Source organism: Mirounga angustirostris, unplaced genomic scaffold (genome assembly GCF_029215605.1).
Source record: "Mirounga angustirostris isolate CCGP_5_RB_7025 unplaced genomic scaffold, mMirAng1.0.hap1 SCAF_4, whole genome shotgun sequence".
In the NCBI taxonomy this organism is placed as follows: domain Eukaryota; kingdom Metazoa; phylum Chordata; class Mammalia; order Carnivora; family Phocidae; genus Mirounga; species Mirounga angustirostris.
The window spans coordinates 100,660,747-100,673,947 of NW_026991712.1; the positions used below are offsets into that span (position 1 = coordinate 100,660,747).

Below are 13,201 nucleotides of genomic sequence, written 5' to 3' on the forward strand. Positions count from 1 at the left end.
CATAAACAAGAGTGAGGAGAAGACCATGAAGAAATGAGCATGAATGGAGAAGAAATGATTTTCCTTCCTGACACCTAAAATTGATAAATTAAGAAATTGTAGTTTGATTAGATTATTTAGAAATATGCAAGCATAGATAAAAAATAGATAAAATGCTTGAAATGGAACTTGGGATAGAAAGCTGATCAGATGGGGTAATGCTGCTTTTTTTCATTATTATTACAGCACGAGTTGACTTTTAGAAACTATGTTCATGTGTTACTTTGATAAAAATGTATATACTATCTACTAATTGTGGTAAGTGCCATGGGAGAGATTAGGATACTGTAATAAGAATAACGGAGGGAAGTGTGAGATGCAGGACAACATTCTTCAGATGGGATGGTCAGAGAAGGTCACTCTAAGCTTGAGTGATGAGAAGGAATGTGTGTGGATTGGGTGAGTGTTTCCAGGCAATAACAGTCTATGGGAAGACTCGTAAGATCAAAAAGAGGCTGGTGAATTCCTGAACCTGAAAGAAGGCTGGAGACTAGTGAGAGATAAGATGGAAGAGTAATCAAAACATACTAGGCAACTACTAGTTCATGGGTTATCATAAGTGCTTTTATCCTAAGGTACTACCTGCATAAAATGCCCTTAGCTCTCCTTCTATACTTGGTGGAAATCTCACATATCCTCCTTCAACAAACTTTTGTATTTTAAATAAACATTTAATATAAATTAAAGGTGGGTGTTTAAACTGAGTTACCCCAGTCTATGTGTGAATCAGAGTTTTCCTGAATACTAATTCATGAAGTTTTGAAAGAGAGCCAATCTAAACATAAAATTTTTCCCTTTAACTTTTATCGCCCCAAATCTCCACTGTATTTTGCCAATAAATGTAAAGTGTGTATTTGATGTGAAAGGGTTCCTAAGGAGTATTTTACCATTGGATTTGGGCCTTTTATTATTACTGTTGTTATGGAATTTGGGTATGTTTAAAGTGAAGATAGTTTAGGAAGAATTCTATTACTGAAAATATCTACCTTAAATTTTAGCCCCTACTAAGTTCTTAAGAAAATTGGTTATCAAAGTTGTGGATCATAAGAATTCACCTTATATCCCCCCAAATAATTATTTAAAAATAATTTAAATTGTTACTGGAATTCTCTTAAAAAGATGCTCCAAGTAGGTTTCATTTCACAGTATGCATAGAAAAGGTGAAATTTTAGAGGGTCTGTATGTGTATACATGTGTGTATGTGTGTGTGTCCTATACATGATAGTCCCTCTCTTACAAGTCTTTTTCCTTCTTGTTCTTAAACTCCGTATTAGGCTCTCTCTAACTCAATACCTACTCACTCCTTTCTTTGTCCCATTTATTTATTTGATAAATATTTACTGGGTGCTTACTGTGCATTAGGCACTATTCACCATTGCTAGCTTTGTAGAGCATTTGTTTTTCACTTATCAAAGGACTTTTTTCTGCACTATTTTTTGAAGTAATGTAATTAGTATCGAAGTAAAAACAGCTCAGATCTGCCACTAAACTAAAATCTTGACAGAGACTTATTTTTAGCTTCAGTTCTGTTTCAGGTATATTACTCAAATTTTCTGTGTCATTGTTTCTTTCAGGTATGCTGGAGCAATGGAAAGATTGCAGGCAGAGACTGAACTTATTAATAGGGTAAATAGTACTTACCTTGTGAGGCACAGGACCAAAGAGTCAGGAGAATATGCAATTAGCATTAAGTAAGTAGGACAAGTACTTTTACAGAAATAGATTTCCTGTTTTCATAATTGCATAGACCATCTGACATGTATAACACTGAAGTTAAAAACCAAGGTTCTAATAGCAGCAGAAATAATGCATCTATCCAGACAGTTCATTAATACTTGAAAATATCTGTTAGAAAAACAGTATTAAGTGTTACAGGCTGCTAATTGGCATATTAGATTTCTTTCATAACATTGTATTTTGGTGATTTGATGTGTTTATGTTTCTCATTAATTCTAAAAATATATATTACTAGATTTCGTTTGATTTGATTTTGTTTTTCTATATTCTCAAACTGAACTTACTCAATAAATTGGGCATAGTGATTGGTCAAATCTAACCTCCCCTTCTCACTTCAAATATTGGTTGTATCTTCAACCAATCTAGTAAATATATTTTGTTAATTAGCTGTCACCAGTGTATTGGCATAGGTATATATTTTGTCTTCAGAATTAATTCCTATAATTGTATTGGGGCATGCCCACTGGTAATTATTGATTTCTACTGGTTAAAAACACATTTATATTCATACGTCATTCATTGCCCACAGGTACAATAATGAAGCAAAGCACATCAAGATTTTAACAAGAGATGGCTTTTTTCACATTGCAGAAAATAGAAAATTTAAAAGTTTAATGGTAAGCATTGATTAGTTCTTTTCAATCTGTGGTCCTTATTTTGCTCTTATTTCAAAGGTCAGTTTAATTCGATCGTTTCTTAGAAATTTTGTGCACTGAAAAGTTGTTTATAAGAGACCCCTATAATTTTGCAGCAGAATCCTGATAATTCTAAGAATTCCAATTAAGTGTTATATTGCCCTACTCATATTTTTCACTGTAAATTCAGTTTGCAAGTTTTAGATAACATTTCAGAGTCCACATTATTTATGATTCTTAGAACAATAGACAAATTCGGTCAACTTTCAGTGATTTGTGTTTTGCCTTGTGTTTGAGTCACAGGGCAGATCTTTCACATCCATCTTTCTCCTCTTCCTTCCTCTGCCTCTAACTGCTCATGCAGACAGAGGAAGGTATTTTTAATAACAACAAAAAAATTGTAGCTGGTAAAATACCTCTCACTAGGTTCATTTCATGCAAAGTACAATATAATGTCAAGTGGAAAAGCTTTTTGTATTTTCTGCTATTTTAAATCATCTGTTATGGTTCTGCTTCATTACTTTGGACAGTTAAGTATTAACGGTAACATTTTTACCAAACATTTGGTATTTCATAGGAATTTTATATTTAAATTGAAATAGTACATTGTTACCAAGTTGCTTCAAATGAACCAAGATTACTTTATTCTTATAGTTTAAAAAATTACCACTTAATAATTTTATTAGTGCATCATATTATGGATGTCATAAAAACAGTGTCTATATGGCATTATATATGCATTGCTGACAGTAAAGAAAAAGTTTGTATTTCTTTAAAAATGGTCTCAAGTCTGTTTTTCACGTTTGAGAGTTTCTTGAGATAATGAAGAATTTGGACACAAGATACAAGATGCATTTGTAAGTGCACTTCTAAGTACTTTGAGTAACATTGGGAAGGACCACTCATTGATTGAGCCATCAGTCAAATGATACATATTGCATCCTCCAGAAGACATCTCAAAGCACTTTGCAGATGTTAAACATTAAAGTTAAAATGGAACGGAAGAGAGCCTTACAAAATAGGGCAGCTTGAAAGTCTTACCTAAAAATCTAGAACAGCTGCAAGACAGGGATTAGTATTTTAAAGAAATGGAAGCATCTTGAGTTGGAAAAAAAAAAAAAAAGGCAGAAAACCTCTCTGGACATAAATATCACATTCCCAATTCAGCAGTTACGGATGGGCAGCAAGATCATGTCCTGGAAAATGTGATCCCTGCCAAATTAGTAACCAGGATCCAGGCATCCTCCCTGCTGGAAGTGACTTACGTTCTGTTGGAACAAGCAGGCTGTGCACAGAGAGAACTGGACCTGAGGAGGTTTTTCCTAAAATGAAAATCTAGGGGGGAGGTGGCAAGCGGATGCACAAATAATGAATGGCTCCAGCTGAGACATGATAAAAGCAGGCACAGGGGTTCTCTACCTCACTGGAAGACATATTGGCTGGAGCTTTCACCTGCAGAACTTCCATGGATGATAATGAGGCTACTCCACGGTATTAGAGTTAATGTGAGTCTTAAAAAAAAAAAAAAAATGCTGTAGGGCCAAAGATGACTGCCAGTTTTGCCGACTTTGAAAGTAACAAAAGGAACTCCCATCCGAGGAGACAGGCAAATAGGATGAAAGGAATAGTCACTGGAAAGGGCCAATCAATTCAGCTTTGTGTCCCTTGGTTCAGCTCCAGAAAGTTCATCAGCAGCTGAGGGTTAAGAAGTGAAAAAGCCAGTAAATACTTCATGACCTGGTTTAGTGGACATAGGTCCTCGCCTTCCTATCTCCATACAAAGCTGTGATTATAGTATAAGCAACAGACCCCCCAGCATTCTTAACTAATGTGTACCAGAGAGCAGTGCAAGGTTCTGCAAAGATGTTCTGGAAATTGAATTAAGAGTACCGTCACAGAGCTAAAACAGGCTGCCCCCTTATATGGTATGTGTAGAATATCCTAAATGCCACTGCTAGAGACACAGGCAAGTTGTTCTTCTGTATCTGGAGGGGAAGCACATAGCACAGTGGGCTAAAGGGAGGGGATTCAGAATTAATAGCGTAACTACAGTGAAACTAAAAAAATATTAACGAAAGGATATAATTGTAAAAAGAAAGCTAGGCAGCTGAAAAACTGTGTCTTGGATAAATACTTTAATCAGGTTTAGCAAATAACTGTAAAAGCTGCGGAAGAGACCGAGGAACTGTAGTTTGGAGCTGTCCCTCCTCTTTGTTTCTGTTTGTTTGTTGAACCAATTTATATTGCATCCTTACCTTATGAAATCAGTATGTTTTTACAAAACTCAACATGACTCCACTATTCTAAAGCTTTCAAATTCGTAAATCCATCCATAGCAAGAATCTCACAGTAGTGCTGTCCTTTACATCTAAACTCAAAAATGCCACATGGATACTTGATCAGAACGAATGGCTCCTATTTTAGTAAGCAGGCCCTTTGGAAGGGGAGAGAGAATTAATAGGCACCTTTGCCTTCACTCTGGTAATGTGTAGGGGCTTCTCTAAATCAGGATCATACAACTTCAAGGAGTTAGTTACCTTTTATCACATTGGTGTCAAATAACACAGTTTCTGTTATATGTACATAATGGTCTGTGCATTGGAGTTATTGCTTAAGAATAGTTCCGTGTCCTCGCATTATGGGTGGTAAAGTTATATGCTTCTACCTATGAAACTTATTAGGGCCTGGAATTAAATTTTAATTTGGCAAGGATGTGAAATGGAAGCAAACTCCAGAACTTGTTTTAAATTAGCCAGTTTCTCAAAGAGAAGATTGACCTTAGGTGGTTATGACCTAAGCTTTTCCCCCTTGGGTTTCAATAGCTTGGCTAATCAAAATCTTTGTTTTTCTTAGTCATTACATTCAAATTCTAAATGAATTTCTCTATCCAGATTACAAGGCATTAATTTTGTTCTAATTTTCATGTATGCCAGACAACCCATGTCCAAATGCTGTTTATGAATCATCTCCATTGCCTGTTTCCTTGGTAATTGGAATGACTGACTCTCACTCATTATTTTTCAGAGACTTGATTTGTTGACACTGCTTTGTCAGTGTGAGATAAGGAAAGCTTAGCGATTTCTTTTGTTTAGAGTCTTCTTATTTACTTGTAGTACCTGAAGGTCAATGACTGCTAAAGCAGGGGTGGATTAGACTAAAATACAGAAAGCATAAAGGCATAAATTGGAAAAGACCCATGGTGGCACAATTTAATTCTACCCAGTCAGAAACATGTAGGAAGATTTACCCTCATGAGACTGTAAAAATGGAACTTAAACTATCTTCGATGCTTAGTGAAGTGATAAAAGAGTATTTGCAGCTTACCAAGCTCCATGACCCAAGGCCTTGGAAAAGTCATTTTTTTCTTCCATAAAATTTGGAGATGGGTAGGTAGGAAATGATCACCAAGTCCTTTTCAGTATGATAAGTCTGTGGTTTCTTGCCAACTTCACATAAACTTTAATTCATACTAATCCATAATATTATAATGCATAAAATTCATACTATTTATAACAAAATTACATTGAAGCTCAAAGTTATTGGCTTATAGTTACTTTCAGGTTTATTTTCATATTTTTGCTAAAGAACACGTTTTATTTAATTTAAATAATAAGACAAAAGAACAACACTTTGATATCATTTGCATCGGCAACACAATATATATGAATGTACAATTCTTGCAGAGACCTTACAACATTTTGCCTTTTATTTTTTAAAAGCAATAAATAATATTTTTGTTGGTCAGATTCCAAATTCCTTTGCTTCATCAAAGACCACCATAATCTGGGCTCAAAAAAGAAAGAAGAAACATAGATGATGATGATAATAGATATAGATAGATAGTTATAGATGTAAAGTATGTAAAACCTTAGCATCTTAGATCTAAGAAAACAAAGTTCTTGGTATAACATGGACACTTAGAAAATGCTCCTTCCCTTTTGCCTCCATTTTTTTGTATTTACATTTGCTAAGCATTACTTGCTAATAGTACGATGTAGTTATGAGCACAGACTTTGGAGACAGACATCAACTGTTCAACCTTGCACAAGTCGATTAACTTCTCTGAGACTTGACTATCAATGGGGACTAAGCCTGTCTCTTGTTTATCGTGTGGAGATGGAGCAAAGCCCTGTAAAGGTCCTGGCGTATGGGATTGTGGTGGTAGTTAGGCTTATTCACACATACCAGGCACTCTATACATTCTTACTATAATCTGTGAACCGGTGCATTCTCCCCGTTTTACAGATGTGGGATTTGAAGAATTTCCATTTGCTTTACCCAATGCTTCAGTCAAACCATGCTGCTTTTTGTTTATGAATGTAGCCTTCAATCAATCACTTTTATGTCTGTTCCTAGCCCGGCTGCTCTACTTAAAACAATCCTTTCCGTCTTCCTGGCTTCTGCAATTTTGCCTGTTCTTCAATTTAAGCCAAGCTACCTCCATCATGAACCGTTCCCTCGTCCTCTCCATGGGGCTCACAAAAGGAAGTACTCTTTCTCACCTTTGAGTGCCCATAACCCTAACTTTTCCTTCAAGAGTGAGCAGTCCTAGAGGGCAGTAGCTTTACCTTCATAATCTTTGTGACCTCTGGAACTCCCCACACAATGCATTCTACAACTCATCTGAGTTTAGCCATAAATAATGTAAATCATAGGGGCGCCTGGGTGGCTCAGTCGTTAAGCGTCTACCTTCGGCTCAGGTCATGATCCCAGGGTCCTGGGATAGAGCCCCACGTTGGGCTCCCTGCTCCGCGGGAAGCCTGCTTCTCCCTCTCCCACTCCCCCTGCTTGTGTTCCTGCTCTCACTACCTCTCTCTGTCAAATAAATAAATAAAATCTTTAAAAAAAAAATGTAAATCATAAATAATAGAAATCATTGATTCTTTTTTGCTTCTTTTGGGTGATTTTTGGCTCAGTTGATTTGTTTTGAGGAACTTTGAACATAACCACTGAGTGGAGGTACTGAGTTGATGACAGTTTGGTTTTTAGAAGAAATGAGTTACTTTTACCCTATTGGTTAATAGAAGCACCAAATAATTAGGTTAAAAGTGATATTGCTTTTTATTTCAGGTATTTCTAAGAAACATTATAGTACTCATCTAATAATAATATGCATTTTTTTTCCATTATGAATTATTATTTTCTACTTAAAATAGAAGGATTCATATTTGTGCAGAATCCATGAAACCAACATCTTAAGAGAAATTTCCTGAAATTTTAGTATGGAAGAGGGTGGATGGTATTCTATTAGGCTTGGATATATTTAAGGCAAATTAGATATAAGGGAAAATGGAAAGTACTACATTATTGACCTCTATAAGTAGCAGATGCTATGCAGAACTTTGAAGGGCACTAACACTTCACTGTAAGCCAGAAATAATATCAGGTAGCATTTGTGGTTTATCAACTTTGGTTTACCGTGGAAAAGAACGTTTAGAATCAAGTTTGTTTTTCTGCTATGTTGAAAGAAAATGCGGGAAACGAGAAATTGCTATATATTCAGCAAACAGCTGTTCCCTTTATTTTTGTTTAGAAAAGCAAGTATTTCATAAATAACAATAATTACTGTTCTGCAATTAAAGTTTAGTATGGTTTCTTTTCATTGACCACATCTGACTGAAGACTAACAGGATGCTCTCTATCCATGAATAACAATAGGAGGTAACTCACATTATCAGTCAGTGGCCAGCCTGAGTAACACGGACGATTATTAGTTAGGTGCCATGTACATCCAGAAAGCAGGGAGAGATGATCATTTACCTACCCTTCCATATACTTATGGAAAATTTGGCATTAAATCAGTCATCTTCCTCTTGTATATAGTTATGTGTTCAAGAGTTCATGTGTTTGAGAATAAAAGTACCCTTATCAAAAATAATCTTTAATTCTTTTATCCTAAAGGAACTTGTGGAGTACTACAAGCATCATTCTCTTAAAGAAGGTTTCAGAACCTTGGATACGACCCTACAGTTTCCATACAAGGAGCCTGAACATTCAGCTGGACAGAGGGGTAATAGAGCAGGCAACAGCTGTGAGTACTGCAATTCAGAATACAATTTGCTGTCACTTAAGGATTGGAGGCACAAGAACATTAAACATCTTCATTCCAGATTTTGAAATATAACCAGTTAATATGCTGATCTGTTTAGCCAGGACTTTTTTGTGGAGCTAAGCAAAATCAGATGGACCAACAAATTTACGAACGTGTCTAGACATAGTTCTCTGTGCCACATCAAGGGTCATGTTTGTGTTTAGAAATCCATCAGAAGTGCAAAGGGTATGTTAATATGTAAGTTTCAAACTTTTCAGTGAATTGTATATTCGCTCAACTCTTTTTAACTCATATGTGTTTTTGGTCATAATGCTGTGTGAGTTAATGGTACCTAAGTAAGGCTGGTGTGCAGCTAGCCCATCTCACCTGGTATCCCAGATCTGCTTATGATCCTATTTTAATGATTAGTTGCAGGATTTTGAAATGGCTAAAGCATGCTTCCTCTGATGCCAGTATTTACAAGTATACCTCAGTCACTTTCTTGCAGAATGAGAGCTGTGCCACAGCGAATCACAAAAGATTAGCATACCATCCAGAAGCATGTGATAGTCTGAAAAAGTCAGAACTTTTTTCTCATCACTATTTAACGTCACATAATCTTCCTGGAGGTAGATATAGCATGTAAAGAGAACATTGTGTTGAAAAACGCTATGAATAAAGTGTGATTTCCTTCCCTTATGTTAAAATACCATTTTTTTTTTAAGTAAAATTCTTTTGGAGGAGAAATGAATACAATTTTATTACTCTTAGAATCTTTAGCCTGAGCAAAACAGGAATATCTAGGGGTATTTGAAAAAAGAATTTGCATCGTGTAATATAACCTTAACTTTTTTTTTTTTTTTTTTCCCCTGAAAGCAAAAACTGAAAGGGAAACAGGTAACACTCAGGGCTCTAACAACATCAGTAAAATTTCATACACTTGTATATAAGTAAATATACAAGTAATATGTCACATCAACTGACAGATTTTTTTCTATTTGAATAACTTAATAGCTTTTCTCTTCACAAGGATCGGTAATAAGTGACCAAGCTTGTGTAATGAAAGTAGTCAGAGCACACTTTATTTTGAAACTTTAAACACCTATTAAAAGTTACCTTCCTGGGGGTGCCTGGGTGGCTCAGTCAGTTAAGTATCCGATTCTTGATCTAAGTTCATGTCTTAATCTGAGTGTTGTGAGTTCAAGCCCCAACATTGCGCTCCATGCTGGGCATGGAGCCTACTTAAAAAAAAAAAAGTTATCTTTCTGTTTTTTAGCCTAGTGTTACCCAATTATCTTAGATTCTCAATAGGCCATAATTTTCACTCATTTAAAAACAGAAGTTTTCCTTGAAAAACAATTTTCCTACAAATACCTTTTTCTTTCCTACGAATTTCTTAAGATTCTACCGAAGTTATGACCTTTTTCCCCAAATGAAAAGTATAAATTTCTACTGTCCTTTACTTTGCCTTCCTAGCAGCAGGAGATGATAAAAGTTGCCAAGGAGGTCAGTTATACTAAAAATCCTGTTTGTTTGAGTTCACTTAGTTCTAGAAAGCCAAGATGGAAGATTGGTTGGCAATCAGGGAGAGCAGATGTCCCATATTAGTGGAAGGTCATTAGCCCTCATATTGCACTGCGTGGTTACTCCCAGCACTTTCTCTGTGCTTGGCACGTGTAGATGTTCAGAGGATATTGTCCAATGATGAGCGGAGTTGCCTAATCTAAAATTTGTCTCTAATGTTCAACAAAGTATTTAATGTTCAAACTTTTTTAGCACTAGGAATGGAGTTTCAGGCCTTTTGCCTTTTTTTTTTTTTTTTAAGATTTTATTTATTTATTTGAGAGAAAGAGAGACAGAGAAACAGCATGAGAGGGGAGAGGGTCAGAGGGAGAAGCAGGGTCCCCACTGAGCTGGGAGCCTGATGCGGGACTCGATCCCAGGACCCTGGGATCATGACCTGAGCCGAAGGCAGTTGCTTAACCAACTGAGCCACCCAGGCACCTGCCTTTTCTTTTTTTTTTTTTTTAAGCAAAAATTGCATAGCCAACAGAATGATTTTGAACATTAATGTGAGCTACAGGGAATTTTTCAATAAACAGTCAAATATTCCCCGCCCAGATTTTTTAAGAGACTCTGATGAGCATGCCACAGAACCCTTTTGCAATCAAGAAGTAAAAGCAGATCATTCATTTAAAATTAATCTTTGTCAGAGTTTGGTTTTATTTATGAATTATTTATTCATTCCTTCAGCAGATACACATTAAATACCTAACACAGGGCACTGTTCTAGGTACTGGGATATAGCAGTTGAGAAGACAAGTTCCTGCCCTTACGGAGCTTATATTTTAATGGGGATGCTCCGGCAAGTGTGGGATGGGAATTTGCTATTTTTATATAGGGTGATCGTGGAAGACCTCCCTTATAAAGTGACCAGAAAGAAAGGAGGGAATGAGTTAGTCTGTCAGTCAGCAATAACTGCACGGTGGTCTGGACTCCAATGGTATTCAGACATTACCATGCAGCACGATTATAATCTTAGATCAAATTTATAAAACTATCCCAGTGTTTATACTGACTTTTGTGTAAAATAAGAACACTAAGATGGTTCTCAGGGTTAAATGAGGAGTTTTAAGCATTTGGCACAGTGCTGGTACATGGTAAACAGTCAATAAATATCAGCTACACCTGATTCTACCACCACCACCACTAGTAACTCCTAACACAGCCAACATTTTCCTGCATGTCTGAGTTGAATTACTAATTTTAACTCCTAGAAATTCGCATCTCTGCTTTTATGATTTTTTAAATATACTTTATTTTATACCAAATCCTGATTGAGAGTTAATCCTTAATTAAAACACTGCTTCTATTTTTCTGCACATTGTGCTTCTCAGAAGCAGTAAGGAGGAATGTTGCATAAGGATTGCGTGGGATGGTTTTATAGTCCTTACCTCTCTTCATAGCTTGGGTATGCTGCTAAATATTACCTAAAAATAATTTTTATCAAGAAATATTACCTTGGGATACTGGATTGGCTAGGGCACTGACATCTCCCATTACTTCTAAAAGGTTTTGGAGGAAGCAGAGCAGGCAAGCTAATGCCTAGGTCCACCTGTTTTCTAGGCAGAGGATGAGATTGGAGTTCCAACTCCTCAAACCTGCTAGTTTTGTTTTTTTTTTTTCTTAAATAGTATAGTCTCCTTGGGAAAGAAAGTCCCAGGGCATTGTAGAAGGGTCTGCTTGCTTCTGTATTAGTCCAGGTTAGAATATTCTTGGGTAAATTACCAACTATTTTTCAAATTTGTAAAACATGATAAGATGATGGCAGAACCACCCCATGCAAATGCAGAATAACATACAAAAAGGTATTGGTTAGAATTAAACAGGAGTCCAGAGTATTGGGCAAGGAGCATATGACAGTTCTAGGTTAGGATCCCATTGTAGGCAATGCTCTTTTCCAGAGCTAGGAGACTTGACTTTTGCCTTTGGAATGACATGGGTGTTGCCAAGGGAGAAGAACAAGACAGAAAGGAAGAAGACACAGAGAGCTCAGGCAGAGCAGTGGGTTGTTGTACTTCCCTAGAAACCACAGTGACTCCATGGAAGATGTTCTGCCCTGTCTGTGGATCTGTATAAAAATCCCACTGCTTTCTAAAAACTGTCACAGCAAATCTGCTTTAGACAGCGTCAGGTGTATCTGTAGGGCTTATGTATTTGAAGGGCACTGAACTGACTTTTGCCTTTCTTACTCTACAGTGAGCACTTAATTATTTTCAGGTCTGCTACTGAGTAGCTGTCTGACCTTAGGCAAGTCACTTAGCCTGTCTGGGATTCAGCTTTCTCATCTGATGAATGATGAACGAGATTAGATATTTTATTATGTTCTTAAAAAAAATAGCATCCTAGGTTTCTTTCTTTGTGTGCATGAGGGGAGGAGGTTAAGGTAGAATGTTAATAGACCATTACACTAGGGAAAGTTGCATGACTAGCTATTTCATGACCCATAAGCAGACTTTAAACATTTTTTCAAGTTCTTATTTATGGAGATTTAGTTGGACCATAGACTAGAGTTGGCTAATTAGAAAAAAAAACATTGGTTATTAGTATATTCACATAATCTCAAAGTATCTTCTCACAAGAATTTACTAATAACAAAAGGAAAAACAGAAACCTTAATCGGGTTATTAAAGTTAACATCACTAATAAAAGAACAAGTAGATCACATGTACCTCATAATGTGATGCTCTAAGAAGGCCACAGCATCACTTTGGTGGGATTCCTGCCCCCATGAGGCATAATTTGAACCTAATCATGAGGAAACATCGGACAAACCCAATTTGAATTATTCTACAGAATAATTGGCCTATGTACTTCAAAAACGTCACTGTCATGAAAGACAATTGTATCAATTGTACAACAGAGACTGAAGAGACATGATAAGTACATGCAACATGTCCTAGATGGAATCCTGGGCCTGAAAAATTTTATGTATGTATGTATGTTAAAGGACATACATGAGACAGTGAACAAATTTTGAAGTTTTTAGATTAATAGTATTAATTTTTTGCTGATAATTGTACTGTGATTATGAGAAGAAACTATCTTGAGTTTTAGAAAATACACACTGAAGTATTTAGAGGGAAAAGGCATTATGTCTGCAGTGTCTTCTAAAATGGTTCAGGAAAAATACAGAGATGGATAAAGCAAACATGGTAAAATGTTAGCATTTGAGGAGGTTGAGGTGAAAAGTATATGG

The 13,201-nt window shown here is 36.2% G+C and overlaps 1 protein-coding gene across 1 annotated transcript in view; it reads left to right on the forward strand.

Moving 5' to 3' along the window:
* VAV3 (vav guanine nucleotide exchange factor 3) overlaps positions 1–13,201 on the forward strand; it is a 359,026-nt gene that overhangs the window by 329,354 nt on the left and 16,471 nt on the right. The window contains exons 23-25 of the mRNA XM_064588729.1: positions 1,614–1,730; positions 2,306–2,393; positions 8,313–8,442. Coding sequence (XP_064444799.1) covers positions 1,614–1,730; positions 2,306–2,393; positions 8,313–8,442 — 335 coding nt within the window. The remainder of the gene's footprint in view (positions 1–1,613; positions 1,731–2,305; positions 2,394–8,312; positions 8,443–13,201) is intronic.